The sequence below is a fragment of the Myotis davidii genome, unplaced genomic scaffold (assembly GCF_000327345.1).
Source record: "Myotis davidii unplaced genomic scaffold, ASM32734v1 scaffold827, whole genome shotgun sequence".
Lineage (NCBI taxonomy): Eukaryota > Metazoa > Chordata > Mammalia > Chiroptera > Vespertilionidae > Myotis > Myotis davidii.
In genome coordinates, this window is record NW_006297815.1 from 730,482 (window position 1) to 740,094 (window position 9,613).

Below are 9,613 nucleotides of genomic sequence, written 5' to 3' on the forward strand. Positions count from 1 at the left end.
TAGTGTGTTACCACCAGGAAGTTGTTGCTTCTTGTTTTTCTAGTCAGGTCAAATAACCTCTCTCTCTTTTTTTGTTTGGTCATCTTCACCCGAGGATATTTTTCCATTGTTTTTTAGAGAGAGTGGAAAGGAGGGAGAGAGACAGGCAGAGAGAGAGAACGTGTTTGAGAGAAAGTCACATCAATTGGTTGCCTCCCACACGTGCCCGAACGAGGGCCAGGGATAGAGCCTGCAACGGCTCCTTTACAAGGGATTAATATTCCTTACTGCTCTGTTTAGGAGGGGGTCCTTCTTCAACTTCAGGAAGAGGATTTTGAGGAATTGGGGAACCATTTATTTTAATGTACAGATCTCTCCCAGGTGAATTGCAAATGGACTTATTTTCTAAAGTAAAAGTAGAAAAATCTCAGTAGATTGAGCAGTTCCATTGTTGACCTGTTAGCATAATGATCTACCACAGTGCCTTGTCTCCATTGCTGCTAAACACACCAGAAAGACAGCATGTCTGAGTTCTAGTCCCAGCTCTGCCCTTATTAGCTGTGTGCCTCAGTTTTCTCATCTCTGAAAAGGGTATTATAGTAGTACTTGCCTCATAGGATCAGTATCTGGATTAAATGAGTTAAGATTTCAAAAGTGCTTAGAACACTCTCTGCATATAGCAGGTGCTGTGTAAGTACTCAGTAGAAAGAAAGGCTGGTGCCGATGGTAAAGTTCAGAGTGAGTTCAGTGGCAGTTGTTTTGTGGGTTTATTTGAGGGCTTCCCACAGAACTACTGTGGTGCTGCCTTGATGGCTCTATCATTATTGAGATAATGTCCTGTGACTGTCATATATGATGAGGCAAATGTCATGCCATTGTGACACGTGCCCATTTTACAGACGAAGACGTTGGGGCTCAGGGCGGGAGGGGTGTCGCACAGCCGGGCTATCTCCAAGCCCGGGTTTGCCTCAGGTCTGGTCTGAACAACCCCTGCCCGGGCCCAGGGACAGGCGATGGAGCCAGTGTCCTCTCCCCTCCTCTGCCAGAGCTGACCATGGCGGAGATGCGGCAGAGCCTGGAGCAGGAGCGGGACCGGCTCATCGCCGAGGTGAAGAAGCAGCTGGAGCAGGAGAAGCAGCAGGCGGTGGACGAGACCAAGAAGAAGCAGTGGTGCGCCAGCTGCAAGAAAGAGGCCATTTTCTACTGCTGCTGGAACACCAGCTACTGCGACTACCCCTGCCAGCAGGCCCACTGGCCCGAGCACATGAAGTCCTGCACCCAGTCAGGTGCGGCCACGCGGGGCGTGTCCAGCCCAGCTCCCGGGGACCACGGGCCACAGGAGGGTGACTCGGAGCGGGGCGTTGCCCAGCCCCTCCTCCATCCGTCACTCACACATAGTGTCTCTCTTACACACACACACACAGAGCAGAGACTACAGGTGCAGGTATTAGAACCTCTAGATTCTTTGTTATTTGCCCAAGTGTGGGGCTTGCAGTGGCAGCCCAGATGAGTTTAGTTTCATGCGAGTTGCAGCGGTTCCCAGTGGGGAGCCATGTCTGTGTCCTGTCCCCCACGGCGTTGGCGGTGACTGCAGACATCTGCGGTGGTTACAGCGGAGGGGTGGCTACTGGCATCGAGAAGGTAGAGGCCGGGGATGGTGGCACAGGGTGGTTGCCCACACGGAACGTGATCGGATCGGTATCTGTCATGATACCGAAGTGGAGAAAGCCTGCTGTTTAGGGGATCCGGGACTCAGGGCTTTAAGTCGTAAGGATTCCGGTTCTGGTGAAGGAAACGTTGGTGTGGAACTGGTCCAGTCTTGCAATCTCTTCCTAGCACATGGCACGCGGGTCTCAGCCAGTAGCCTCTGGCAGGAGACACTGTCCCGTTAGAATGGATTAATGCTATTTTAAAAAGTGTTTACAGCTAGCTTTTATTGATGGCAAATAATATTAGCTATATGTGCTTAGAATTAGAAGTGTCCATTTTAAGTATTTAAGTGTAAAAGTCGTCAATAATATGACAAGGTAGTGTGTCTGTAGATTGGCAGGATTTTCAAAGGTGACGGCATAAGAGGCCAGGTGTGAGAAGCACCTTCAATAATCTCCCGTTAAAAGTTGTTGTTTTTTCTAAGAAGACGAGTTTAAACCACACATTGCCATGTCCTTTAACCTTCTTCAGGGAGATTTCTTCTTCTAGTGACTTTGAATCTCCCAGGTTCTGGATGTGTCTGATGACCCCTTGCGTTGTTACGCGACGACCAGAGTCCCCTTCTGCTCTCCTTTCTTTGCAGCAGCATCATGTCCCTCTTCCCGAAATTCTCTCACATCCCTAGTTTTCCGGTTGTCCAAGTTTCTTCTGTCCTCCGAGGCTCCCTGCCTCTGACCATCATGTTGCTTTTCACGTGGATTTCCCCCGCCTCCTCTGAAGGAAGCAGTTTTGCGTGGGGCTAGACTCGTTCTGGAACTAGAACTTAGGAAGCTTGCCATCCTAGGTGAGCAGTAGCTGGCTCCTCACTTGGGCCTTCATTGATTCTGTGAACATGCTTTCGTCTCCAGAATCATTTAGGAAAACACAAATTCCTATAAGCGTGACCATATTTTCACACAGGTCTGGATTCCAGCTTCTGGAGAACGGGAGGTCTGGCCCCCTTGGGTGGGTCAGTGTGCGGAACCGTGGCGCTCCCATGTGCCGAGCTGTGGTCCCTGAAGGTCCGGAGGCCACGGCACTCGGCTTACACGTGGCTTCTCTCCCCTTCACCCCCAGCTACCGCCCCTCAGCCGGAAGCGGATTCCGAGTCGAACGCAGAAACACTAAACAAGTCCTCCCAGGGGTCCTCCTCCAGCACACAGGCCGCCCCTTCAGACACAGCCAGCGCCTCGAAAGAGAAGGAGACGTCTGCTGAGAAGAGCAAGGACAGCAGCTCGGTGAGCACCCGCACGCCATGGGGCGACGCCGATCCCCTGGGCCAGGAGAGTCCATTCCTGTCCCCAGGCCTGCCTCCCTGAAACTCGCCCGTTGCAGTAGATGGTCCGTCTTCAAGGTGGGGCAGTCAGGCTGCGGGGGGAATGGGTCTTAGCAGGTGTTAGCAGGTCGCCTTCTCACCGGCGGGCACCCGGGCGGGGGCAGAGGAGTATGGAGTCCAAGGTGACACTCGTGTGACTAGACAGCTGCTATCTGTCGAGGTTTAGAACAGCATTGTCTAGTAGAATCTTCGGTGGTGAGGGGCTGCTCTGAGTCTGCGCTGCCCAGTCTGCAGCCACGAGCCACACGGGGGTGTGAGTTCCTCTGATGCCCATAGTCGCATGGGACTCGAGGCTGCGGTTGGGGGAGTGGAGGCCGCATCTCTCCCTGCCCCGCGTGGGCAGTGTCCAATGGATTGTCGGTCAACAGCATTGTAGGTGGCATGTGGGTCATTTTCTACATTTTTGGTCATAATGACTTCACTTCCGTGTGTGTGAGGAGAGAAATAAGTCATTATCCCACCAGTCAGAACCCTTTGATTCCAGCGATATTTCCCCGTGAGAGGTTAATGTGAAATACAAGGGAGTTGACACGGTTTGGGAGGAATAGACTTCCTCTCTGGAGATGGCAGCTCTGGAGGGCTGGCAGGCCACTGAGCGGAGGTGCGGAGGCAGCGAGTTCTGGGAGCTGAGGCTGAGGGTTGAGTCAGGGCCGCCCCAGGGCTGTGGTCCAGCCTGTCGGGCCTGGGGACAGCGCACAGGTGGGGGGCCACCCCCGCTGACCTGCCTCCGCTGCCTGCGTCACCAGGCAGAGGGCACAGGTGCCTCGGGGGCAGAAATGAGCACCCCCAAGGATCCCTGGACTCCCCTGGGGGCTCCATGGGCCCCGGTGCCATGAGTCCATCTCTCTCTCTTTGTATTTCTAGACCCTCGACCTTTCTGGCTCCAGGGAGACGCCCTCCTCCATTCTCTTAGGCTCCAACCAAGGCTCTGGTACGTTGCCCCCTGGTGGGTGAATGGCGCGCTCATTCCATGCGGGTAGAGGGGAAGCCATTTACTTAGAGAGAACTTGAAGGGTTAATGGATGTCCAACTGCCGTGGATCCTTAGGGATCCTTGGGGGTGCCCTGGGCGGGTCAGTGGCGGTGAGGGAGTGGCTGGGCAAGGCAGCTGTCAGACACCTCTAAAGTGACCAGTGTTTGCCTGTACAGTAAGTCCTCACTTAATGTTGCCGATAGGTTGTGTAACTTGAAGCGAAACGATGTTTAACGGAACCGGTTTTACTGTAGGCCAGTAGATATAAGCATCAATCTTGTAATGAAGTGACGTTGAACAAAACGGTGTTATTGAGGACCTGCTGTGTTTACTTACTGGGGATCCACATAGGACTTCATCTGGACACAGGGGCTTCCGTTGTGGACCTGGGTGGGTAGGAGATGTGCTTTGGGGTCGGGCAGCCCTTCTGCCCCCAGGGAAATGACCACGATAAATGAAGCCGAGGGAAACGATTCGCAACACCTGTGTTTGGTGGATGAGGGCACTTGAGCCTTTAGGGAAATGAAGAAAAATTTTGGGTGGATGATCTTTCTGTAAAAACCGTTCCTCTTAGGAATAAATAAACTGGCAGGCTGCATTGGGAGATTTTCCAAGACTGAATTTCGGTTTTTCTCTTCTGTGAGATTTTTTTTTTTAAAAAAAATACATTTTATTGATTTTTTACAGAGAGGAAGGAAAGGGATAGAGTTAGAAACATCGATGAGAGAGAAACATCGATCAGCTGCCTCCTGCACACCCCCTACTGGGAATGTGCCCGCAACCAAGGTACATGCCCTTGACCGGAATCGAACCTGGGACCTTTCAGTCCGCAGGCCAGCGCTCTATCCACTGAGCCAAACCAGTTAGGGCTTCTGTGAGATTTGAGCTGTCCTCCTTTCTGGCCCGAAGGGTCTTTGTCCTGTACCCTCTATACCTGTTGTGGATCATTCCAGAAGGCTTCCAAGAAGGTATCTTCACTGAGGACAATTCTGCTTAATTCAAGGTTTTTCAGCTCTAAGATCTCTCCGCTGGATAATTCAAAAATTTCCTTTCCCTTTTGCATATTAAGTGTGTGGAGGATGCAGTGATTTTCATTGTTAGTGTGGCAGGAGCTGATTATAGGGAGAATATGAACTTGGCATTGAATGCAGTTGAACCACCTGTTGAAAAAGTAACTCCTCCCACCCCCACCCCTCCCTTCCATTCCTGATAGAATCTCCAAGAACAGGTGCGTTTTGGTGCTAAGATGTCTTTCGCATTTCTTTATATCTTCTAGTCCTCTTTCTAACACAGAGAGAGCAGACTTTAGACCTAAGCAGCATGGTACCCACTTAACAAATTAATACTACAATTTGCTTTTCACTGTGTTTATTTGTAGAGTTGCCTTCTATATATGGGCAAGCATTAATGATTTCCTTCCTTGGGTGTTGCTATAAAAGCGTCCGTTTTATTTAAGTTTAAAAATGAGTTTGAACTTAAAACATGAACTAAGTAGTATGTAGGATTGTGGGTGTGTCAAAATTGTGCAGGTGGTGTGAGAAAGGCCCACGTTGGAGAAACGCTGTTTCAGACAGGGGGCGCTGTTGAGGTTGATGAACAAAATACAGCAGCAAAGTGGTGGGATCCACAGGCTGATGGGGAATGGCTGATGCCGATGTGTGTAGAATCTGCTGCTGGAATAAGCCGGGCTGTAGACAGGACTGTGGTTGGGAGCTGCATCGTATTCCAGTTCGGAGGCGAATGAGGTATATCCCAGCCCAGGGGTCAGCAGACTCTGTGAAACTTAGGGCCACATGTAAATACTTTAAGCTTCTCGGGCCACATGGGCCCCTGCCGGGTGGAAGCAGACATAGATAATAAATACGTCAGTCAGTGAGTGTGGCCACGCTCCAGTGAAACTGTTTGGAAAAATAGTCCTTGGGCTGGATCTGGGCCATCATTGGCTGACTCCAACCTAAAGCACACAACCCAAGAGGGTGGGAAAGAAGGTTCTGTTTTATAGGAACTAAGTACCCTGTAGGAGGGAGGAGACAAGATGCTCTGGTAGATGCTGGTAGAAGCTCTGGTAGGTTTGGTCCAGGTGGGTTTTGGGGAGAGCATTTCCCCAGGAGTCTGTGGACTGGGTGGGGTAGCAGGAGGTGGGGGGAAGACCCCCCCAGCTCTACTTTGGATTCCTGGAGAGTGTGTAGCACTGGACTTTCTGCAGAAGGTTGAGGCACACAAGAGTTGGTTGAGTGTCTCAGGGGCCAGGCGCAGAGCTAGGGCTGGGAATTCAGTGGTGAGCAAGACAGACAGTTCCCCTTCGACTTCCTCATGCGTCTGATTTGGCTCCTGCCAGCCTTGCTGTCGGGGACAATGCAGATGAAATCTCGTGGAGGGCAGTGGGCTCAACAGAACACCGGGGTTTCTGAGCTCTTTCTAGGCATCTGGTACCAGGATGGCTAGAGGAGGGAGGAGTCTAGTTGGAAGGGAGAAAGGTTTAGCAGGGCGTCTGAGCTTCCTTGGGGTGGGCATGGGCCTGTTGTCTCTTAATTTAAAAAGTGTGAATAGCCGAAACCGGTTTGGCTCAGTGGATAGAGCGTCGACCTGCGGACTGAAAGGTCCCAGGTTCGATTCCGGTCAAGGGCATGTACCAGGGTTGCGGGCACATCCCCAGTGGGAGATGTGCAGGAGGCAGCTAGTCGATGTTTCTCACTCTCTATCTCTCTCCTTTCCTCTCTGTAAAAAATCAATAAAATATATTTTAAAAAAGTGTGAATAAAGCATTATGGGCATATAATTAGAGGAAATAAAACAGTACAGGGAGAATCGATGCCCAGTCCCAGCCTCACTGCTGTGTATAATGCGTGTGGAACTTACCTCCTTATTTGTGAGTAATGCCCTTCCCTATACTTCTGTTTCTGCACTTTATCTTTAGAAGTTGCTCCTTGATTTCCAGCTTTAAAAGATGAGAGTTAGGCTTTCGTGGAATATAATGAACAACACAAACTAATGAACAAAAAACAGAACCAGAGACAAAGCATCGAACAGACTGTCCAACCTATGAGGGAAGGCGGGGGGTGGGGGGTGAGGGGGTAAGAGATCAGGCAAAGGACTTGCATGCATGCATATGAGTTACATATGGACACAGACAGTAGGGGGATGAGGGCATGTACTGGGGGTGGGAGCGGCTGGGGAGAGGCCAATGGGGGGAAAAGGAGACTCATGTAATACTTTAAACAGTAAAGAATTTAAAGAAACAAAAAAGAGATGAGCGTTAGGGTCATAGATGACATCTCTCCCATTTCATCCCAAGTGACTTGTCACTATTTTATGTCTCTGTGAGTCCCCCGGTCAGATACAAGTCTTACCTCTGGTTCCTGTTCTGCCAGCTCCAGGCAGTCCTGCTCGGTCCCCAGGCGGCCCGTCTCCTCCCTCACTTCTCCTACCCCGTCCTGTCCAGACACCCCCCTTCTCTACTCCGAGTCGCCTTCATCGAGGTTGAGGACGAGAGCTGTTCTGTAACTGCAATTTCTTCTCGCGGGAGGCGGGCCCGGTCTGGGGAATTGAAATGCCCAGACCTGTGTTTCTGTCACTGGGGCCGTCCCCTTGGTCCCGGCATCCGTGTGCTGGGATTACACTCCCGTTCCTGTGCGGCCTTGCTTTTTCCTGGAGTTCCTGTTTCCCCCTGGATCGTGTCTCCAATCATTTCCTAACAAGCTCTTCACTGTTCTCAGTTATTCTATGGAGACCCCTTTCATGTCACTCGCTTTTGACGCTTCAGTTTCCGATGTGATTGGTTGGTGTCCTATCATCGGAGCTGAGACCGTGGCTCAGCTGACTGCGCGTCTGTAGCCCCACCCTCAGCCGCCGCCCCCTGTGCACCTTCCTCGCCTCCCTCCTCCCTGCTCCCTGTCCACCGTGCCCTGGATTAGCTACTACCTGCCCTCAGCAGTCGGCATTGCCTGGTGCCGCCTCCCACCTTGCTGTGGTCTGGTGCCTGTTTCCCTGGCTGAGTTAGGCTGTTGGCAGAGTTCATGGCTCTGAGGATTTTGCTTTCAAACGTTGAGGACCTGTGGCTTGCAGAGTTGCTTTGATGTCGTGAATATCTCATTTCCACCTGTAACGCCGTGCTGTGTCCAGCGATGCTGCTATGGTCTCATATGCATTTTTAAAAAGCTTTAGTCTCCTGTGAACCACTAAGTGGAGAAGCAGTGCTAAGAGCAGTGGCCTGACGAGGGCCAGCAGTGGTGAGGACGTGGGGGTGTGGACTCGAGCGGATAGACTCTGAGGATGCCTGTGCTATCTCTTCAGTTAGCAACAACCTGCCTCTGCCCCAACCGCCACAGACCACCAGCCGCACCCCACCTACCCGGCCCGGAAGTGTAAGTATGACCCCGCCCCTGGAGCCGCCCGCACTCACTCCTGGCGTGCGAAGGCCGGGGTGTGTGCTTTGGGGGTGTGTCCTCTGCTGTTCTTCTGAGTGATGGGTCTTGCTTTGGCTTGCACTTCTTCGTAACTGGGCCTCTGGTGGCCATGGAAACGGCCAGAGCGTACGGTGTAGCTTCTAGAGGGGACATCCTCGCTCAAATAATAAAAGCTCCCAGGTGAACACCGGTCCTCCCCTGCAGTGATCGGCCATACCAGCTAGTGCCGAGTCCCGTCCATGGGAGGGGGTAGGCCCTACAGGTGCCGGCCCAGCTCAGCCCGCCCCTTCTGCTTTCACCCGAGCGGGGACTGGATGTGGCGTGACTGCGTTGTTGCAGGATTTTCTCACATTTGGAGATGACCATCCACAGCACTCCCCAAAGTCCTTCCAGAAGAACTGATGGTGTGGGCCAAGCAGGTCAAACTCGCGGCTAACACGGGCCAAATAAAGAGGCGTGTGGCCCGCAGGCCGCGAGTTTGACCTGCTTGATGTAGGCAGTGCAGATCGGGCAGAAGGCTACGAAGAGGTCCAGTAAGGGCTGTTAAGGTAGAGCCGGCCCTTGAGAAGTACAGATTGGTCGTTACAAAATAGTCCGAGGGACATACCGTACAGCATAGGAAATGTAGTCAGTAATGTTAATAACTAGGTATGGTGTCAGGGGGATCACTTGGTAAAGTTTACGATTGTCTAAGCCCTATGCTGTACACCCTAAACGAATACAAAATAATACTGAATGTAAACTAATTAAAAATATTAAAAAAAAAATGCCGCCCCCTGACCCCCGCTCCGCAGACTCCTGCCCTGCGGGTCAGTGATGCAGTGACTGAGGAGCTCCTCTGTGTGAGGCCTCACCTTGGAGATCCTTCCATTCTCTTCCCGGCCCTCCCGGCCCTCCAGACCCTCCAGAAACAGGTTCGGACTAGCCAGGCGACAAGACGCGTCACCCCCCAGACAGTGACATGGCCCCTCCTCCCTCGTTTCCATTTCTGTCTCTAAACTTGAAGTGGACGTCTTCAGTCAGCTATCCCCCCTCCTCCCGCCCCCCCACCCCCGGAGAAATCGTAAAAGTTTTGCCCCGTCTGTCTGAGCTGGTAAATGACCTCGGATGTGCAGGACCCGGTAGCTTGCTGCCAGGGCTCCCTTAGGCGTCTGTCCAGGGAGCCCCCGCGCCTGGCCCGCTGGACGGCGTTACAGGTATCGCCCGGCTCTCCGGCTCCTCGTTTCTGACT

General features: G+C 52.2%; 1 protein-coding gene across 22 annotated transcripts in view; it reads left to right on the forward strand.

Annotated features, from left to right (window-relative positions):
- The window catches only part of ZMYND8 (zinc finger, MYND-type containing 8), a 111,089-nt gene extending 101,963 nt beyond the window's left edge, over positions 1–9,126 (forward strand). For all 22 annotated transcript variants that reach the window (XM_015570338.1, XM_015570342.1, XM_015570348.1 and 19 more), the window contains 4 exons: positions 1,026–1,265; positions 2,746–2,906; positions 3,869–3,935; positions 8,270–9,126. In XM_015570338.1, coding sequence (XP_015425824.1) covers positions 1,026–1,265; positions 2,746–2,906; positions 3,869–3,935; positions 8,270–8,442 — 641 coding nt within the window. In that variant the 3' untranslated portion in view covers positions 8,443–9,126. The remainder of the gene's footprint in view (positions 1–1,025; positions 1,266–2,745; positions 2,907–3,868; positions 3,936–8,269) is intronic.
- The last annotated feature ends 487 nt before the right edge of the window (positions 9,127–9,613 follow it).